The 23,065-nt window shown below is 39.5% G+C and overlaps 1 protein-coding gene across 1 annotated transcript in view; it reads left to right on the top strand.

Moving 5' to 3' along the window:
- Positions 1-23,065, top strand: part of LOC108965215 (tyrosine-protein kinase RYK) — a 64,955-nt gene that overhangs the window by 6,678 nt on the left and 35,212 nt on the right. The window contains exons 2-6 of the mRNA XM_018927451.1: positions 18,297-18,424; positions 18,754-18,991; positions 19,146-19,314; positions 19,442-19,602; positions 20,943-21,091. Coding sequence (XP_018782996.1) covers positions 18,297-18,424; positions 18,754-18,991; positions 19,146-19,314; positions 19,442-19,602; positions 20,943-21,091 — 845 coding nt within the window. The remainder of the gene's footprint in view (positions 1-18,296; positions 18,425-18,753; positions 18,992-19,145; positions 19,315-19,441; positions 19,603-20,942; positions 21,092-23,065) is intronic.

Genomic DNA, 23,065 nt, shown 5'->3' with positions numbered 1-23,065 from the left:
GTGTGTGTGTGAATGTGGAATACTTGTACTTTCTTGTAGCTTCCCATAAATCCAAGGCATCTTAGGAAAGAAAGTTTGCACGCTTGTATGCATACTTATGGCGAGTTCGTGTGCTCGTGAGTCTCTCGCTGGGAAGGAAAACATATGGAGTAATACACTTGTTGTATATGCAGGTGTATCATCACACATGCCGCGCTATCTCTTACTATTTGTAGGCTTAGTTATATGCAAGCGCGTTGTTGTGTGGGTGACGTTGCGCTCGCACGCAGCTCATTGTAGCGAAACACACACACACATACCACAAATATACATGCATTTAAAGTTTTTAATGGAAAACACATGCAAGAAGTTGCTCTRGCGTCGGTGCATTCGCACTTCCCTCGCGGTAATATACACTTTGCCCGCCCATCTAATGCACTCGAGCCAAACATTCGTGCAGCATAAGCAGCAGGATCAGATACGTGACCCAGACAACAGGAAAACTTAAGAACTTAAAGTTGCATATTAACCCAGTGCGCTCACCCAGCGGAATTGGTTGCTATTTCAAATTGCAGTTCTCTTAAGTACTCCTATATTATATGGATGTATACGCAACAAATAATAATAATATTGAATAAGAATAGAAATTAGTTTCTCCACTTAAGGACTTAAAAAAATAAAAATAAAAAATTTGTCTTACAAATTTATAAATTTAGATTAGGCAAGAAAAACCGTTAATTTTTCTGCACCGAAACTATAGTAACCTTGAAGAAATGCACTTATTCCTCTGGTATAGAAAGATATAAGAAAAAACGTTTTTTTAATATTGGTCGTTCAGCGTGCATGGTAGCTGTATGCTATGRTATTCGGATCTGAACAATATATTCGGGGATATTAGCCTTGCCTTGGGCCATTATCCTTGCTAATTGTCATGAAGATATTTTGTCCAATAAAATAGCTCTCCATACAAGACTTGAGTTTATAAGTAATTTGTATGATAGCTTTGGTCAGATATACGTGGTTTCGACAAATGCGCAGTTTCTTGAGGAGTAAGGGACGTCTGCATAGTTTCAGATGGATTTCTCACAAACTGAGGTACTAATTCGCATAGACACAATTGTTAGACAGATGGACCTGGCTAAGTCAACTCAGCTTGTGAAGATGATGATCATTCATATGCATGAATATTTTACTTGGTCTTCAAACTGTCTTTCTGGGTGCTACAAAGCTACGTGGGAGCCTTAATATACCCTGTTCAAGTTATAAAAAAGTTATATAATTAACCAAAATGTCCATAAATTGGATATATAAAAAACTATACCACATTATATCCGTTATAACTGAATTCATTCGCTTTTAACATAACATGAACCAGTGTACATAGATAGTGAAGAAATTTGCTCGAGAAAATAAAGAAATCTATATATTTTATCTAAGGCAATTAATTCAATAAAATGTATTGATTTTTTTACTTAAGTAGAAAGAGGCTAGTTGCCGCCAAAATAGTTTTAAATATAAACCAATACAACATATATAGTGATTAAATATGTTCGAAAATAAGAAAATCGGATAACTTTATCGAAATAATTTATCGACTCTAATTTATCGATTTTTCATATTATTATATTCGATAACTCCATTCGTTGAAACTTACCAGTTACTATGAGAATAAGTTTATTATGTTCAAAAAATAAAAAAAATCGATCAGTTCTTTCGAAAAGAAGTATCTTTTAAAACTCATCGAATTTTAGTTGTAAATATGGTATGTTCGAAATATACGAAATTTTTTAAATTTTGTCGATAGAAAATATCGATCATAATTCATCTATTCCTTTCAGTAAAGTTTACTAGTTACTGTGATAATAGTTTGTTATATTTGAAAAAATAAAAACCGATAAGTTCTATAGAAAAAAGTATCGATAAAAGTGTGTCGATTTTTATGAGACAATTTTAATCAATAATTACATGCGCTAAAACTCACCTGTTTTAAAATATACATAATGAAGAAATATGTTCGAACAAATTAAAAAGTCGATCATTTTTATCGAATGAAATGATCGATTAAAATAATCTAAATAAAACCCATAAATAGAAAAATGTTAGTTCCGGTGGGAATTGATTTGAGAATTTAAAATAGAGGATATGATCTGATTTTCTGACTGGACCGCTTCGAAATAACACTACTCAACAAATCTGAAGAAAAAATTGTGGTAATTTGTCCCCTACATCACTTCATTACAATTACAAATTCTACATGTTAGAAAACTTTTATTATCATTTTCGGTTTTAGCATTCCAAAATTAGCAAGAAACAGTATCTAGCATTACAGTCTCAAAAGGCCTGTAAACTAGTGTAAATTTTAGATTAACTTAAAACTTAGAGAAGTTGCTTTCATTATATATGTATATAGTGTTTTATAAACTGAAAATAACCAATATTTTTCAAAAAAAATTGATTTTGCGAAAACAAAAAAATTAGCGGATTATATAGCAAAAAGCAATGTAAAGAAAGAAAACAAAGAAATTATCGAAGTGCTCCAGAGTTATCGATAAGTTCTTCTTTTGACTAGCAATCCTCCATTAACACTACGTACTTAACTCTGCGTCCACTTCTTTCGAAAAGTGGAGAGTCACGTGCTGATAACGCTCCAATACACACAGCAGTAAATATATGCTGACCTTACTGCACAATAACTTCCGTTACTTCGATACAACTTATCTCTCAGAACTGGTTATTGTATTCAGCAACATATGCTAATGCATGAAATCTACGTTTATTCTTGGTTTATTTTTGAAATCTCATACGTAAAACTTCTCCAAATCGCTGCAATTACGCTACTGGGCCCTGCTGCGCCGGAAAGATGTTCGACAGACGACACGAAGTAAACACAAGTATAAATGTAAGCGCTGACTACCCAGCTGCCTGTCTTTTTGTATATATATGTGTAAGAGTGTGTGTTTGTATTTGAGTATGAACTCTGTCTCACACGTAGCAGCAAAGACAAAGACAGCAATTTGCATAAAGTTGCAGCAGATAATTAGTGCCATTAACTCACTTTAGTTGCAAACTAACTTGGCAAAGTGCTTCTACCGACACTAACAACAACAACAACACCAGCAATAGCAACAACAGCGTCGCGCACAAAGCCAAGCCACAAAGGCAGCGGTGACGATGGCAAAAAGTGCTGACTGTAGTGGTAATTGTGGCGCTCGCAGTGGCCGCTGCAAGTGTTAGAGACGGCGGCGGGGAATGCAAATAGAGTAGCTAGTGCTGGGAACCACTGAAACAAAAATGGGACGAATGCTAGCCTAAAACGTGGGCAGGAATGGCAGTGAGTGGTATAGATGAGCCAGGATAGTACTTGCTAAGTTTGCTTAGCAGGCATTTTTATACCCAATGCATGTACTTCCTAAGAGTATTTTTTAATTGTTTTCGATAGTGCTAAAAATTGAACGTGTTTAAAGAAAATATTCCATACGAAATGGGTTTAGGAACTGGATTGTTCCACACTTTAATTATGATTAAAACTTGTTCAGCAAAGAGCGCAAATTAAAAGCTAACTGAAATCTTGGGGCTTAATTCGAAATCCACTAGTAGTAGTCGAAAAATTCTTTTCGTATTTCCAATCAAACTTCAACTTATTTCTTTTATATTTATAATGAACTTTAGTAAACCAACTTTTCCACTAGAGACGTTATTTCATCAGTGTAAAGCTTTTCTGGTTTCCCGGCGGAAAACTGCGACAATTAATTTCACAGGCTTCTCTTGAAACCAACTTTACTCCATTAAGGAATTTCTGCATTGACCGAAACAAATCTTACTCCGATGTTCCAAGGTCAAGGCTGTCTGGTATATATCAAAACTTCCGAGCCAAGCTCTGCCACGTTTTGCCAAGCCATCAAAGATGTGTGTGGTCTAGCGTTGTCCTGATATAAGACGAAGCCCTTTCTGTTGATCAGTTCTACTTACTTCAATCTCATCAGTTGTGGACAGCAAATCGTTCGACCAGGTTGGAGCAGCTCATAGTGAATGATTCACTTCCAATTCCACTAAACACTCAGCATAAACTTTCGAGGCGTAAATCCTGGCTTTGCGACCATTTGTTCAGCTTCACCACTCTTGGATCATGACTTCAGAAATGCTCGATTTCATTTTGTTTCGGCAAAGAATCGCAGATGTTAATTCGGTCCATCAAATTTTTCACAGACAATTCCTGTAGTACTCAAACAACGAGCTTTTTTTGTAGCCAGCCTCTTTTAAATGGTTTAAAGCCGTTTAATGATGAATGTTAAGTTCCTTACCGAAGGCACGACTGCTTATGTAACGGTCTTGTTTAATATTTTCCATAATTTCATAGACCCTTTCAGCGACAGGTCGATCAGAGCGACTTGCATCTTTCACATCGAAATCTCCAGAACGGAAGCGAGCGAACCATTGTTGTGCTACACGAACTGACACATCATCGCCTCCGTAAATTCCACAAATTTGATTGGTGGCTTGCGTAGCATTTTCCTTTTTTATACACAAAATTTCAAAACATAGCGAATTTCTTCATTGTTTTCACAAATGTTTGAACAGATGTAACTTTTTTCAACTCACCCGAGTTTAATTTTTTTTTTTGTCTAATATCACCTTTCCAACACTATAAGGTATGACACAATGTGTTTGGTAGCACTGGAGATTTACGCCTGCAACGGCATTTACTGACAAAATGCTTAAAGACTTTTTCGATTACCCAATATTTGAGACCAGCGTCAAGAAGTAAAAGTGAATAGCGAATTTCCTATTAATTCTAATGAAATCTTACTCCAACTAAGTCTTTTGGCCTCAATCTGAAAAATTAAGRAAATAGAAAGCATTACAGGAACCCATTAAATCACAAGTTGACCTTAGAAGAATAYAACCGCAAATTACCGTCTCACTAACACACCCCGGGCATAATAAGTTAGGCGAGGGTATTTGAATAGAATGTAACTAATTTGAGGCAAGCGGGTGAGGTAAAGTGGTAGCGGTGTAGAATCTTATATTTTTAAATTGTATCCACTCCTTTTAGCTTCCTTTCGTCGCTGTGTGTTGTGGTGCGCACTCAATTATCAAAGCAGGTTGCAGGTTGCGTGTTGCACGTTGCCAACTTGCGCAGATAGGAGCAGCAGATGTACTGGAGGGATTAAGAATTACAAGTACGCCATGTGACCTAAAATGCAACTGCGCCACAAAGGAAGGGAAGCACAAGATGCAAGTGAATGAGAGAATGCCAGAAGCAACAATCAGGCAAGAATAAGTGTAAAGCAGAAAGATGAAAAGAAGCAGCACGAATTAAAGTTGTTAAATTAGTGAAATGTAGGAGTCACCAGGGAGTCACCACCTAATAATCGCTTGTCCGCCCACAAAAATAGCTGCTGCTGATACCCACACGCTAAACTTTAACTGCACGTAGCCGAGCGCGTGCCAGGTGGCATGGCCGGCAAAGACAATAAAGCGACAGAAATTGCGCATTAAAAGGCGGCGGGTGGGGAGCGACAGRAAATGACTGCAACGTGCGACACACAGCAGCGCAATGCAGCGTAAAACTGTTCGGTGCGCTATGAACGTGGAGGCGTCTCCAGCAGCTACGCATGCAAGACAGATTCTGAAGATTTGCGCCGTTGCTGCTGTCCCGTCCTCTCATTTTRGCGGTACAAACMGGTATGCTGCTCGTACTACATTAAAAATGTTTTCTTAATTCACTTTATTTCGCCATCAATGCTGCAGTTCGCCATCGCAAAGCCCGTGGSTGTTGCAGCAACTGCGCAGGGACTGCGTGCCACCAGAGAGCGGGCAGCTTTGAAAGATTAAACGTTCTGCGAAGAGTTAAGTTAAATGGCAAGCTGTAAAGGAAATCGAGCAAATGCAAGAAACTCGTTGGCAGATCCGGGTTATCGCAACATCGCTTGTAAATAAATAATTATAAGAAAATCGTCGAAAAACTGTTTACCTTCTACGACATGCAACAGCACAAATACATATACATATATATACCACATTCGTATAAAAGTCATGCACTGTAAACAACATGCAACGTGCATAGCCCAGTGGTCCCCGCAAGGCTATACAAAGCCAGCGTTACGATCAACGCATCGCCGAAGTTGGTTTATTTCGCTTCACTGATTCGCACTCCTRCAGCATCTTCGCATATGAATGTGTGTATGTGTACACACACAAACAAGCGTGTRCTCGTCTTTTTCTCAAAGCAAATTCGTTTAAGCAATGCCAAATGAAAATTCGTTCTCATTTCTCAGTTCACTTTCTTGCTCAGACCTTGAATGATTTCGCATCCTGCCTCAGTTGCCCATATCAAGTTGATTGGCAATGTCCACAGTCAGAGAAATGCTCCACGAGTGCAGCATACATCCGATATTCAAGTGCAACGCCAGTTTATGCATTTGCCGCATGAGCGAATCGCCAAAGAAACGCAACGCAACTGAACGCAACGCAAAGCATGCAAACAGCAACAAAAATATGGCGCTTAATAAGAGCAACAGCAACAGTTCACTGAAATTAAGTTAAGTAAAGCTTGGCTGAGTTCAGTTCAGTTCGGTTCCGTTTAGGTTCAGTTCATCCTCACACAGTCGCAATTGCAACAGCTTGGCGACTTTTGATGTTGAAAATGCGTCGGCACAGTGGGTAAACTCCAACCATTTGTTGGAGATAATATTATATAAAAAGTATTTGAAATTGTCTAGAGCTGTAAGACTAAATATTAAAACATATTTAAAGTTTATTGTAAAAAACAGTAATAGGTCTAAAATTAGTTTATTTTTTCTCTATCTCCAAAACATTACTTTGAGTAAACATTTCACTTGTCAKTATTTCTATATATGGCAGAATCAGCTGTTCTGCTAACGGCACTTTAGCGGCTTCTACAAAGCGCGATTGACATGTCTCCGCTCGCCATTCTCTGCGAGTGTGATGAACTCTCTTAAACTCTCAGTTTGGTTCATTTTCAATTATTTAACCTTTCGTTTATAGCTAAACTCTAATAGTGACTAAGGCCCAGATAACATGTATTTTCGCCTGCCCAGAAACCTCGAAAAATAGTGTATATATCTATTAGAAATTATTCAGTTGTAAACATAAAGTAATTTCACAGTATTGATCCATACTCTTCAATATAGTGTTGGAAAGGTGAAATTTTAAGCTTCGTTTAACCAAAAAAAAAATGTAAATAGGGGAAGTTGAAGAAAAGTTACAGCTGTTCAAAAATTAGTTAAAATAATGGAGAAATTCGCGATATTTTGATATTTTTGTATAAAAGAAGGTAGAATGCCACRMAAGTCACCAATGAAATCAGTGAAGTTTACGGAGGCGTCATTATCAGTTCGTGTAGCGGAAAAATGCTTTACTCGCTTGCATTCTGAAAATTTCGATGTGAAMGATGAACAATGTTCATTGAACATCTCTTTGGTCGATCTATCGTTATCGAAATTATGGAAAATAATTAATAGAACCATCACATAAACAGCCATGATATCGCTAAGGATRACTTTCGTCTTCAAACGGTTTTCAACAATTTAAAATAGGTTGGCTACAAAAAAAAAAAACTCGTTGTTTGAGTACCGCAGGAATTGTCTGTGAAAAATGTAAAGGACCAAATTAACATCTGCGATTCTTTGCCGAAACAAAATGAAATCATGAAATCGAGCATTTCTGAAGTGAATGGTAACAGGAGACGAAAAGTGGAGCAAATACGACAATAATGTGCGAAAAAGGTCATGATCTAAGAGTGGTGAATCTGAACAAATGGTCGAAAAGCAAGGATTGACGCCTCGAAAGGTTATGCTGAGTGTTTGGTGGAATTGGAAAGGAATCATTCACTATGAGCTGCTCCAGTCTTATCGAGCGATTATTTCTACATTTTACTGTCAACAACTGATTAGAGCAATCAAACAAAACGGTCCGAACTGATCAACATAAGGAGCTTCGTTTTCCATTAGGCCAACGCTAAACACACATATCTTTGATGACTCGGTAAAAGCTGGGAGAGCTGGGCTGGGAAGTTTTGATGCACCCACCATATAGCCCTGACCGTGCACCAGCGAACTACCATTTTGTTTTCGGTYAATACAGAACTCCCTTAATCGAGTAAAGTTGGCTTCAAGAGAAGCTGTGAAAATTACTTGTCTAGCGGAAATATTACAAAAAACGGTCTACCAAATGGTTCAATAAAGTTCAATAAAAAAATAAGTTGAATTTGGATTAGAAATACATACGAAAAGACTTTTGACAACCCAATACATAAAAATAATATAAAAAAAAAACGGTTTGACTGTACCGAAGTTATAGGTCCGATCACAGATGCAGTTTCTAGGCATGAAAGGGAAGAAGTATTTATCTTAATTATGATCAGTCAATATATTCAGATATTATAGATATGGCTTGAACAATAATCTTTGCGCAATTTTGTGAAGCTATTTTGTCAAATGAAGAAATTTTGGATTGCAGACACATGCTTTAGTGATCCGATATTGACGACAAGTGAACAGCTTCTTGGAGAAATAAGAACATGTTCTATATTTCAGATTATTAGCTTAACTACTACATACTTAAAATAGTACTAGATGGAGAGCCTAACAGACATACGTACATGCCTAAATCGACTTAACTCGGCACTCTATTCGATTATATGTCTTCATAGGATATATGCCGTTTCCTTGTGTTTCCTACTTGTCAAAGACTTATAAACACAAAACAAACCTTAGAATATGTCTCTGTTTTATCGAATATTTTTCCTATTTCGCGAAGTTCGTTAAACACGACCACAAACAGCTGAATGAAGGAGAGGGACACGCAACGGTTTAAGCTTAAATTTGTTTGATTCCACAACATAAGCACAGCAGAGCACAACACAACACAGTATGGATCAACGTAGCATGGAACAGTAGAGCCTATGCGTTTGACTCTCTTGCTATTTGTGTTGTTATTATTGTTGTCGACATTTAAATGAAACCTTTTTATATTTAATTTAACATTTTTCCGTTTACAATTTTTTTCTGAGCTTTTATTTCATTTACTTAAATTTGTACGGCTGTGTACAAAGCACACAMACACAACAGTTGAATGCGAAGCGACGGTGMACGGGAAGGCAGCAAAGAGAGGTTCAGATTGAAGAAGGAGGCTGGTTGGTGGGTGGTGTGTAGCTGAAGGCTGGCAGGCAGCCTGTTGATGTGCCTGATATATGCCTGCTTGTTAGCGCCGCAGCACAGTTACTTATGCCAACAACAAGTGTACTATATTCCTTTGTATAGACTCGCTTACTTCRYTTCTAGGACACTTGGCTTGGCTTGGCTTGTGGAAAGAAAGCAATGCGGAAGGCTAATGCCAGGACGAGCGTTGAAGGGCGAATGCGAGCGCTGAAACGGGGCGCGGAAGAAACGGTTGTGGGTGCGGCTTTTGCACGCTTGCGTGAATTGTTGCTTTTGCTGTGTGAATGCTTGACTGCTTCATTTAAATTAATAATCAAAGGAATTGAAGAAAATTTGCTGGCAAATAATTTTTCTTTACTTCGTTAGCATTTAACAAGCATGAACGTATGTATGTATATATATTTGATTATATAAGATATAATATATATGTATACATATTTATAACCCTTGTTATGTGGTTGATTACTGGCTGTGCGCTTGAGCGTCCTTCATTAACGCTTTCTACACAATTAAAGGCAGGCAAGCGGTTGGCGGGGCAGCGGCGAGTATCGGTAAAAAGCGCGCTCACGCAAAGGTCAAACGAAGGCAATTAAGCGAAATTTGCGAGTCAGCCAGTTATTGAATAAAAATAGGTGGTTCGCTTTAAGGGCGGTGGGGCGGGCGGCTGATTTACGGCACGAGCAAATACAAAGTACACACACACACACAATGCATATGGAATCGTTTATTTGCGAATAAATGCAATTATATAGAAACATATGCATTGGTCTGTATGTGGAATATGTGTGTATATGTAATTAAGGCGGCATGCCACAGACGACTAGTTGGCATATTTCGCATAACCGCACACGCACACAACCATATGCATGTTATGGCACACACACTCAGCCCACTCGGCAGCGAGCCTTTGAAAGTTGCGCGCCGAACGAGGCCACATTGCAATTGGCTGGCACGGCGTGGCATGCCGGCGGCGGTGACTGCTATTGCTTCACTGGTGTGTGGCGGGAAGCCACACTTATTGGCTCCAACGTGAAACAGTTCACAAGTGGCTAATAACACTTGGACTTGAACGTTCATAACGGCAGCCAACAGCAATGACGAAAAGTTTGATACGGTGCTTCTCACCAGCCATGCATGTTTCCCTTTAATCAGCCTATACCCGCTTACTCATGGCGCATTTTAAGCTGCATTTGGTTGCCTTGTGGCCTCAGCTGTGGCAACAGCGACATGGCAAATAGAACATGTGACTGTCGCGAATTGACTCACAAGCTTACGCAGCGCTTAAATCGGAAAGATTGGCAGAATGGTTGCATGCACTGAGAAACCCTGGTGAGGTTGTCAAAGAACTATATATATAGTAAACTCAGCTTTAACTGGTTCATGAGTATCTAGTGAAGTATCTTGGAATTTATGGTCAACAAGCAAGAAAGGTCTCAAGAACATCACCAGTTCTTAATTTTCAGACAATCTTTACGGATAACTACCGCACCTCTTAGTGATCTCCTTCCATTGAACTTCCTAAGCCCCACCGGTAATCTCTCATCATGCTTCGCCATGATTAAACTTTCTACACCTCTTTCAAAAACAGATCCACTGGAGGTCTTGTAGATACCAATACTAATACACTACTGTAATGGACCACTCTCTGAGTGCACCATTAGGCGACGGTACTCTTAGCTATACATCTTAAAAGACCCCGATGTGCCTATTGCATGTATTTCTGTGATTCTGTGCTGGAGCATACTTGTTTGTGAACCTCCGTTTCAGTTTATTTGCGTTGGAGTATTCTGCCTCTTCAGCGGGGTTGGCTTTTATCCGCTTTGATTTTTGCAAAAACTCAAATAACGACGAGCAAAGTGAATTCAATGGAGTGTACGAACAAATACACACCCGTAATCCTCCTGTACTACGCCGACGCAGCAGTGTTGGGAAAAGGCGCTCACATGCACATACACTGACTGATATGGTAGACAAAGAGCTACAATGAGGCACCAGATCACACGCACCGCAGCCGCAATCGTTGGAAAAAGTAGCAAGCGAAAAACAAACAACTTTAGAGGCATTCCATTAAGTAAATGTAGGAAAATCAGCACTCTTTGGGGCTAACAAGGATTTTGAGTGTGTTTCGGTGTAAATCGACATCCCTAAATCCGTACAGCAACTGACGGACTCCCACTGCCCGGACAAAGTACTCGCCAATAGTGCGGCCACCGAAGCTGCTCAGCGTCCACTTCAACACCAGTTTAACAAGCGTTTGCAGCGCTCCACACTCGCATCGACATGGATATGGCTAACGACACGAGGCATGAGGCTGGACTCTCATTTCACTTTTATCTTGACATACAAGCTGGTGTGCTCTACTCGCGTATACGATTTCCCCGCTTTCTTTCCGCTTTTTCTACTTTACTTTTTATTTTAATGTTTTCTTTATTTTATTTTGTAGTCCCCGTTGAAAATGCTTTTCCTCTGTAGCACGTAATTGGATTTAAAATTGTTTCGAAATCATTCGACGTTGAAACAGTCGAATCGACTGCTTGGTCGACTAGTTGGTTGAATTCTCGCGCAGTTGTTTTGGCTTTCGGCTCTTTCATTTCATTTTTTTAATACATTTTTCATTGCGTTCGAATGCTGCGCGTTCCATTGACGACGCCACATTTTTGGTATCTTCCGCATAGCGCAACAAATTTTTCAATTTTTTATCGCGGATTTTAGAAAACGCTATTGAAAACTGAAATAGGATTAAAACGATTTTGCGGGATTAGAACGCACTTTTGTAGACTTTATTCCTCTCATAAATTTAATGAAATATACGAACATACACTTTTGAAACTAACTCTATTAGCAGCTGACATACAAATATTTGTTGTAGGAGGGTTATTTATTTAAAAGCTATTTTTCCATTATTTATAAACTCAGCAAATCATAAGCTTTTTATTTGCTCTTAAATAATATCAATTTAGCATAAAAATTTCACAGTTTTCAAATTTTATTACCCAATAAGCAAGGGATATAGTGAGAGCAGGGTAAATCACAAAAACCGAGTGTAGTCAAAGTAGAGCAACGTTCACGTGTGAAGCTTTTAAAATATGCTCTCCTTTCGGACTTCAGAAACTGGAAGAAAAGCTGTTCCAACCACTTAATGTTCTGAAGGATTTTCATAGTTGTCAAATCCGATTTTAGTTCCACACATTGTATAAATGATCAGCATGACGATCTGAGTAGATTTAACCATGTCCGTCTCTCTGTACAAGGTTTGTCCGGAAGTAATAGGACTGGGTGGTGTGTTTGGTTGCACCAGTCCTTTTTGCAACAACTACAAAGTGAAAATGATGCTCGTTGCCTTTTTTGACATCAAAGGTACCGTCCATCATGAATTTGTGCCTCCTAGACAAACCCTCAACGCCAAGTTTTACGTGAAAGTCTTCAAGAGACTCAAACAAAGCGTCAATCCGCCTTTCTTGTGAACAACTACCTAACCAAAGCTGAGCCGCCGCTTCCGCAGCCGCCTTACATACCATACCGTGGCCGGCACGACTTATTTTGTTTCCTTGCCTGAAAAAGACGATGAAAGGCAAGCATTTTGAGACGACTCAGGGGTTCCAAGCAGCATGCACGTCGGTTCTCAAGGCTATTCCAGAGAATTTCTTCCGTGACGCCTTCAATGCTTGGAAATCGCTTCAGGTGTTACTTTGGTCTGAGTATACTCTACGAGTCCCTCATCAATAACGTCCTGCCATATGAAGTGAAGGAATGGAAGGTGACAAGAGCTGATTAGTCCGCGATACGAGGAAGGAAAAGGAAGACCCACACTCTATTTAAGAGGTCTGTTGAAGAAAAACTTCGAAGGAGCAACTGGCGCTGTTGTTATCCCAGTCATAACTGCGTAAGCGGAGTCTGCGCCTATAAAGAAAAAAAAAGTTTTCCAAATTTCGAAATATCAATCTGAATTTTGGACATCTCTCTTTCTCCCCGAGAACCAACTACCACATAAGACCGATTAACACCAATAAAGTCGCTGTATGGTAAACTATTTAATATGATAAGATATCTTCAAATTGGTTAGACCGATACACCATATCATATATAGTACCTGCCAGGCAAACTTTTCCATTAAAATCAAGTTCTTACCTTAAATATTTTTATTTATGAAGCATATTTAAGCATCTATACTACCGAAGTTAACTTTTCTTTCTTGTTTTAATATACATAAAGCTTTCGTGGACACTCAATATCTTAGCTTTGCTTTCAATAGTTGAAACTTGAGAATATAAACAAAATTATGCGATATATTTGCAAGCATATTATATCAAAGTGGTAGTACGTTAAACAGTCTTAGACCAGCGTCCGCCCACATGACTTAGAGTCTACGAAATCTAAGAAGTGGAATTCCTGCCAAACTTTCCATTCCAGAAACATAGTTACGCAGTCAAGCAGTCAGAATGGAGTGGCAATAGATGTAGTGTCAACTGCACAAGTCAAAGAACCTTGTTGACTGTCTTTCGGCTGCACAATGGCACCAACGAGTTGGTCGTCCCACGTCTAAGCGTGCAACCCACCACTTACTACCCCATCCCAAAAGAACTCCACCACTGCTGCTAGTGTGAGCTATGTTGTACACCAAACCCGAATATCCTGTCTGTCTTGTAGTCGTTGTCGTTGCCGTCTTCTGTGTCTTCTCGTTATCTTTGTCTATGTCGCCGTTTGAAAGACGCTTTTGTCAATTGCGAATAGCGAATGGATTAGCAATGATCCCAATGAGTGAATAATGCAGCAAAGAAATTTAATTTCACGTCTTTTACTTTTAAGTGCACTACTCCAAAGGCAACGCACCGGCTCCCCAAACGCTCGCAACCATTTTCATTCGCTAGAAAGCGACAAAGACGCGATGCCTCTACCGAACCACGATGCGCACACAGAGCGCCGTCAAGCAAGTCACCCAAGCAGCAGATGGACGGGCGTCGGACGAGTAAATATTGGAATTGAAGATTGTTTGTTATTTGTATGTCTGCGTACAAGCACACACGCTCGCGCAATTTTCTTTCCATTTCACCCGCCGCTGCACCCCGGCAACAAGAGCAGAGTGTCGCACATCAAAAAGACACTTAAATGTAAGCAGCATCTGACAAAGACGCAAAATGAGTTTTCTAAGCAGTTTTCATTTAGAAGATATTGCGAGCATTTGACATCAACGCATTCGATGGCATTCATTATGCTCCCTAACTCACACAACTCCTCTCTCTCACTCTCTGTCGGCTCGATTGACGCTTTGATGCTTTCATGCTCGGCTGCGTGCGTAGTGCACTCCTACTTGGTAGTGCGAAGAGCGGAGCGGTTGTGGATGAGCTGTTGCCAACAATCACTGACAGACCGTCACTTTTAACACTTCGTATCCGCGGCCAATTTTATGGCGGTTAAGTGTACTTTAAGCATAGTTTAAATAGCTAATAAAATGACAGCTACCCAAACGCAACCCTACATAGCGGTCGAAGCAAATAGGGGGAAGACGCTGAATTTTATTCAAGTGATGCGAATGGATTTAAGTTAGCTGTAATCGTTGAATGAGTATTAAATTCGAATAAGACGCTACAATTCGTAATGTCTCAATCAAAATTAAGTTTGTTACGTCAAAAGTCGCTGCTTTGGGGCCATTGTTAATGTACATATGTCTTGGTTAGTTCGCCAAATTAGTTGACTGCTGATGACATTCTAATGTTCAAGTATCGAAGTGTGGCTCATTGTTTGAAGAAGGACTAGTCAAAATTTTGATATTTGACAGAGAGGCGTGTTCCCAAAAATATTTTTTTTTTTGTGAAAAAGTTCACACTTCTGAGTTTCTAAATAAATCGATATTATTATGAAAACTTTGATTCATTCAATCATCATATCATAAATACTTATATCTAAGAAGGAGGTGTGATATTCTCAAGTCCAGGTAGCTAACATAGGTAGGCAGTAGTTCTGCCAGCCACAGCTCAATTTTGCTCAAATTACAACAATTTGATGTACTATCGTAAAACCTTATTTGTTATCTCATTAAATCGTTGCGATTTGCGTCGAAAAAATGCTCTTAATTGAAACTTACTGAAACTATGCCAGCCATACAAGGTTTGGTGCCTGAAGGGTTTCAAGTACTCTGTGTCGAGTTTCTGGTACAGTTTCCTTGTCCCCTTATAACTTGCAGCTGTGGTAAATATTGTTATAGGACCTATTTCAGGCCAATGCTCAGGGCTAGGGCCCCATTATAATAGCTGTAAGTCTACATATACTATTTCTGAGCCTAGCTAATAAGTTTTCGGTTCTAGTCCTGTCATACTTGGGCCACATCTGCTTCGTTATCTTGCATTTGCTTATAAATTTCCATATGAGCTGAGCTATTGATTCTAAAGGTCTGTTTGGATCGTTTCCAGCATTGTATTAATTCCGCTTCGTTTGGCTCTAAAGAATCTCCTGACCTGGGCAACTCAATCACTTTTTTGTTATCCAAATTATGGATAATTGGTGTTGACCTGTCAGAGAGCTTAAAGCATACATTCTTAGCTACTCTGGTATTAATCTAGTATTGCTAAGTATTTCAATTCAGATTACTTCTGCTCTTAAGATGCTGGCAGTGTTTCGTAGCCAAACTTCTTTGATAAAGATAGACGATTGCTCCAGTGAAGTATTCCTCCCCGACTCTGTGAACTATTTTTCTAAAAAAATCACATTTTCATTTTTGAAGCCGATTGCACTAAGCGTAAAATTTCTACAAATAGATATTTCTCCGAAACTTATTTTCGGATAAGCTTCAAGCTTTCGTAGAATATTCTCAAAATTTTTTGAAATTCAAAAGTGGATATACCATTTTAATAAGAGGTACTTTATACTTGTAACTCTAGTGTCCAAGTAACTTGTATAGGTAAGCAATCCATAAGCGAAGATTTTACCAAGTTTGTTATCTTACATAGGTATTTTCTCTATTAGTAGTCGTAATTTACTAACTTGAAAGTATATAAGTATCTTATAGGAAAATACCCATTCTGTTTCACAAAATCCAAAAGAAAATTCAGTCTTGACCAAACGCGTAAAGCCTTTCCGTGATTTCATAAGTGAGAGACCTTCCCTGCGCTAAGAATTTAAGCTGACTCCTTGAGTTCCGTTATCGCTAGGAACGCATAACTGATAACGGAGCGAAACACAGGGCTTGAGAGTTTCACGCCAATTCGAGATACGGTTTGTATGAAAATTGGATTTTTTTTAGACATTTTTACAAATAAATTAAAATTTCGCGATTGTTTTTTTTTTTAATAGTTGTGATCGAAAAAAATTCTTCATACAAATCTTTAAGAACTATATCTCAAAGATCTGTGTAAAATTTCATGAAGATTGTTTGAGCAGTTCTCGAGAAATCTTGCCAACCGACTTCAAAAACACAGCTTCGTGAAAAACGCGTTTAAAGACGGCACACCTAACTAGGCTAAGAGCATACAAGTTCTCAAGACTGTACCTCGAAACTAGTGCTCGGATCAACTTGAAAATTTAGGACATCATTTGAAGGTATTATAGAATCTAAGAAGACAATAAAAAATCATTTTTTGAAACCGGTCAACACATGTATCCCTCGAAGAAACCGGATGTAATATCGGAAATATTTCGTACTTAGAGCATTTGGAGAATATTAATGTCCACATAATCACTTTACCAGCAGTCTATAATTAATCTCTTCTATGCTAAGAGCTTCCTTATCATTGCACAAACGATTTTGTGAAGAAATATAACTTTCTCACTAATCTTATACTTCCATATGATAATAGTTCTTTTTACAATTACAAAAATTACCATTTCCTTTGAAATATTTATCGAACGGCTATGAATCGCTCGATAAGAGGCACAATAAACACACCTTTTAAAAGTAATTGTGGGTCCCAATGTGGTCAAATGTGCGCTATTCAAAATAGGAACTGATAAGTGACCACAATACTAAATGTTCGCAATCACCTCGAAGTGAAAGTTCCTCCCCCACAAAGAAATCAGGCTTTTCACACAACTCAACTTTTAATATCAAAAGCTTTACATTGAGCTAGAAAAATGCATGCAGGTATGATTCTGTGTGTATGCGTGTGTGTGTGCGGCAGCGGCATATCCCTTTCATATTTTACACATGCAAGGCAATTTATATCCATTTCCCCTCACTTTGAAGTGAAATCGCATTTATATAACTAGAAATGGGAATACACGCCTTCCGCACACGCGCATATGCGTGGGTGTATGTGTATGTGTGAGCATGTAATTGAGAGGCTTTTGAGAAGAAATCGCTGCTTGAATAGAGTCATTCATACAATTGGCATAAAAAAGTGAAAAGGCAGAAATAAACGCAAACAGTAAAGCGCTAGACAAGCAGGGAGTAAAAAATGTGGAAAAAAAAAACTCCCTCCATGTGCCGCCAAAAGGTGCGTGAAAGTGCCGCATTCTTTTTTTTTCACATGTATTCCATACACCAATAGAGCCACTACTAGACTAATAATAAATTGCAAAGTGTTTTCACCCCTCGACAAAGCGATACTGTCGCTTAGGCTAAGCGAGCGAGTCAATTTTCGTGTTATGCTTTTCATACAGTCCCGTTGCCAGAAATTCATTTTCAAGTACAAAGCAATGAAATTTGATTCGCGATGATGAAGGTGTCGCATTCAGCAAAGCTTTGAACAAAAAAAGTATTTTACTATTTTTTCAATATTTTATTGCGCTTTGTACATTTTTTCCGAATCGAAGACGCACACGCATTTTCGCCCTCTGTAACCTGCATAAGATCAAAGCCACCAAAGCCCGGCGGCAGGAGCGAAATTGTGAACATTAGTTACTACCATAGTGTCGGCAGTGTTAAGGGTTGCTAACGGTCCCTTGGTAGTGTTGGTTACCGCACGCCAAAAAGTTCAAAATGTCAGCGGTAAAAGCGAAAAAATCGCAAAAAATTGTAAAAAATGGAAAAAATGGAAAAATAATCAAAAAGGGAGAAAAAGCAGGCATTTCTTTGAAAATTGATACAATACTAAATTGCGTTTTAATGCCCAACATACGAGCAAACATATTTTATATAACTGTTTTTCGCTTTTTCTTCTCCACTTTTCTTTCTTTTAACCGTTGCGTCAACAATCTACGCAGGCTTGGAAGCGGACTTGTTCTATGTGCACGAGGGCGCCATCAACACATACGCCATGCATTTCACGGTGCCGGTGCCAGCAGATGTACATGATTTAGAGTTTTCATGGCAGAGTTTGACCCCGTATCCGGTGAGTAAAAGAGCCATATTCCTTGCTGACCCCCCACCACATTGCATATTTTCCTACCAAACCCTGTGTTCATCTGCCGGCATGTGTTTGTGTGTTTGTGTGCTTAAGCGACGCATGCCTGCATTTGACCCCACAGAGTCAGAGTGGCAGTACCGCCACCTATACCAATTGCGTAGCACTCAAAATCTAATTTGCACTCCATTAACCTTCTCGCCAACAACACACCCACGTACGCAACTGACGAACAACAACAACAACAATGCCACTCACCAACCACCAACGAAATTATGCTGCCTGTTATTTGGTATCGTCACTCGCCGCGCCTTCAGCTGCCCTACACCATCACCATCGACTATGAGCACGAGCAGAGCGCTTTGGCCGCGCCCACGCTCAGCATACCCGACAAGGGCTATGTGCCACAGCAGATTGAGACATTTCTGGTGCATCTGCCATGCACGGGGAATGGCAATAAGGAGGTGCCGCTCGTCGTCAATATGCTTGTGAGCGGTCCGCCGCGCACTAATGACACCAAATTGCATTTTAAACGGAATAAAATCTGCCTCAAAGGTAAGTCACCAACCAACCCAGCTCGCCTAATCCAGTTATGCACACACATTCGTGCAACGCGCAATGCGCAACGCATTTATTGCCTGCAGCGTCATTGCATTTTTAATCGCGCATTTGCAATTTTTCTCTTACCTTTCGCCGCACTCTCCTTTAGGTTTATTTCCTGTTCCGAATCAATCAGCGGCACCCGCCCAAGCGCCGTCGCCGGGTCACGCGCTGTTGGGTGCTGCGGCTTGTGCGCTCGGTTTGGTGTTGGTCGTCGGCTTGATTGCGTCAGCCATGTATGTGCGCGCACGCAAGCAGATACGCCAGGACTCGTTGCAGTAAGTATCCGGGGTCGGAGGGGGAGCGTTGCGCGCATTTGATAAGCGCGCAAATGCATTTTTCATATGAAATTAATCGCAATTTTTTTCTTTTTACTATTTCTATTCGCCATTGTTGTTGTTGTAGTACCAGCTTTACTACTGCCGCTTATGGCAGCCATCAAAACGTTTTCATACGCCTAGATCCGTTGGGGCGTCCACCCAGCGCGAACAGTGGTTCCTATGCGACTATCGCTAGCCTGAATAAGTACCCATCGGAGTCGAAGAAGTCTTGCAACATATTTGACAGTAAGTATAATATAATATGATCCTAAACATTAACATACTCGGAAACTAAATCCGAAAATTAGATCTAATTGGCTTTTAGCGTCCCCTAGGGGATAAGTATATTTTGTGTCTTAAAGCTTAATCAAAGACAAGTAGAAATATTCGACTTTTTCACCAAAAAACAATTCACCATAAACAGAAACAGAAAGTAATTGCTTGACGTCACGTTCAAGTTATCAGGTGTATTGAAAAGTTTATCCCAACGAAGCTGACATAGCTTCTAACGAGACTCTTTCGATGTATGTAAATGACAAAAGCTGGTCACTTCTGGCTGATTACTGACTTAGCGTCGTCCAATTGCTATCCCAAAGATATGACACTACCCTCCTGATAGTTAATTCTGTCTTGGCAACCGTTTACACCGTCTCACAACTATTCGATCACGAGCGTTTTCGCTTGACTTTGTCATAACTGACCCATTTTTCATAAAGAGTAACAATCCGCTTCAGAAATGGATCATTTTTTTCATGTGGTACCAATGTATCGATATCTGGTTATATGGTAACCAATATATATGGTACCAAATGTTTTTCGTGCCATATTTAACTCCTGAGTAATCGAAATAGGTGTTTTTGTTCTTATAGCGACAGAAAGCATTCCTGCAGTAATTTCGAAGCATGGTTGCGGATTGACAGTCCTTGGACAAATCAAACTCCGGGTACGTTTCGGTTACTTGGACTCGACTGTAGTGGATATATACATATTTATTTCCTGAGTAGTTGAAACAGTGAAACAGTTCTTACACATTGGTCGCACTTTGAGATCAAATATTTCGGAATGGAATCGGCGAAACACAAGCCACAAGCATCTTAAACTACTTGGCTTACATTTTCAACTATCTTCTCTTCACTTGTGAGCACCTTCGTCCATCGAACGTAGTAATTTCTCATTAAAATATATTAAAATATCCTTTTTTGCCAAAATTTAATCTCTTAGCATCCACATCGGTCTTGCTTATTTGTCCTTTGCAATTGCGCCGAAATGTAGGCAACATCTTAGTATTTGTGATGGAAAACTAAAAATTCATATTTCAAGCTAGCCGAATGGATGCTCAAATGCCTTTTTACCACAATTCAGAATATCGGTATATATTTTAGCAAAACTGTGTCACAGTTCAAGCCACTAGAACTTGGCACTCCTCCAACTGTGTAATAAATTCTCAACTTTAAAATATCGATTTCGCTCGCGCCACATATCACGTAGGAAATCGGGTCGTTTGCCATGTGCCAGCAAATCATAAATGCACATAACTAAGACATATAAAGAATGTACTCAGAATTTTGTTTTGCCACTCGTTGCAGGATTTCGCAGTTCCACGCCGACACCCTCACCCTACGCTACCGCTCTACTGCCCGTGGGCGGCGATCAAATCGGCGATACAATTTACTCCAAACCAGAGTCGATCTGTCCCTCGAGAATATCCTATTACGCCTCGTCGCAGCTAACACAGGTATGTGCTTAGAAACTATAATATCCATATCAATATGAACACGCACCCACACAAACACAAACACACACACACATAATGCATAATTTTCCATTACAACAACAATATCGAGGTAAGTGTGTCGCGGCAGCAAATTCTAGTTTTAATTTGAAAATGTTTTCTTGAGCCCATCTCATGTTGTTATGCTCTTATGCGCCCCAGCAACCCCACAGCCAATTTATTTTTGTAGCCCGGGACACCCCCTTCGACCTCGATTTCGGTAATTTCTTATTAGCGGCAAATCCTTCGAAACGCCACTCGTAGCACGAAAAACGCTTAACAGCTTTGAGCGAATTTCGTCGTTTTATGTCACCAACACGTGTTCACATCATGACAACAATTACAACATTAGCACCAACAACAGCGCCACTGCCGGTAATAAAAACAACAATTATTCGGCAGTGACGAATTCGAATATCGTCATTACTTTGTCATTTTTTATTTCGCTTATTTGCTATGCAACACAATTGCAACAACAACAATAACACGAACAAAGGGCACAACATGCGATCATAATACGACAACCGCAAGCAATTGAACTTTCAAGTGAATCCCAAATGAAACGCGTTCGAAAATGCAAAATAGGCGGCAGTTGTGGCAAACAACTTTGCCCCCGCCCCCTCCTATCGGCGTGCTCCTTAAATGGCACGAAATTGTAAAACCAAACTCAAACGACATCATCTTTTGAGATAAAAAATAAACTTGTGTATGCCGTCGCTTTGATAAGCAACCGAGCATTCAAGTATCCAAGCACTTATGTGGAGGGTGTGCGAACTGTAAAAGGCATTAATAAATATGAACATTATCTTTGGCACATGCCAACCCGCACCCCCACCCCCACTCGCCACGGCATTGCAAAGCGAACTGGTGGCAAAGTAGCAAGGCGGCCGTTGCATAGTGGGGCAAAAAACATGAGAAAAATGAACAGAGAGGGTACGAGGAAAACGATTACTTTGTGAGAGAAAATTACGTAAAATAATATCAAGAAAAGAAACTCTGATTTACGAAATGTAATAAGTATCGTATTATTTATTTCTTTATCTGAGATTGATTCCAATATATTTGTTTACATAAAACTATGTTGAGTGTGAAATCAAGATTTGTTATCCTCCGCCTTATTTCTGTTGCTTTTTTGGGTGGCATGATCTTTCCTTCCCTGTCCTACCTTTCATCATTGTTAATCGAGTTTTCTTTTACGAAAGTTCTAGAACAAAACTTGAAGAGCTGTAAAGTCATGTAAAACTTCTGGTGCCTATGTGGGGCATGTTTCCATGCCTTCTGTTATACAAGCCCATGCACTTGCTCCATATGTAATTTCACTATTAATGTGTTACATGCTCATTTCTTTCTTGCTAATCTTCTGCATTTCATCAAAGATCTTCTTTCTTTACTAACCACATGTTCCATTTGCCTTTTCCATGTCACTCTGCCGTCAAAAGTTTGCCCCAGAAACTTCGTTTCAAGTAAGGTCTATGTTTCGCTGTTGCTTTTTCGTACATCTTCCAATGAAGTGGAGGTCTTCCTCTTCATCTGCTTCCTCTGGCGGATACTTTCAAAGGAGTGTTTTCTTGCATTCGGACGACATGACCTCGCCAGCTTAGCCGCTGTCTTTTCGCTAACTATATCCATGCCGTCGTATATCTCATACAGCGCAAATGGACATAAATTATCCGCACTCGTAACGTCAATCATCAGATCTTTATCTGCATCAGAACATAATTTCTTAGTTAATGTGAGCGTTCCCGAGTTTTCCTGCTGCTTTTACAATGTCATCTGTCAGATGATCTATTACTAGGATTCATAGAACAGGTAATACAACTCTTCCTTGCGGCATTCTTCGTGGTTCTTATTGGAGCAGTTTGATTATCTATAATCGTTTGCGATAATCTGTTATTGGACATGACGTTGAGGCAATTCCTAATCGGTTCTACAACGCTT

The sequence above is a fragment of the Bactrocera latifrons genome, unplaced genomic scaffold, assembly GCF_001853355.1.
Source record: "Bactrocera latifrons isolate USDA-ARS-PBARC rearing strain unplaced genomic scaffold, ASM185335v1 scaffold_137, whole genome shotgun sequence".
Taxonomy (NCBI): Eukaryota; Metazoa; Arthropoda; class Insecta; order Diptera; family Tephritidae; genus Bactrocera; species Bactrocera latifrons.
This window is presented reverse-complemented; position numbering and strand designations above follow the sequence as displayed.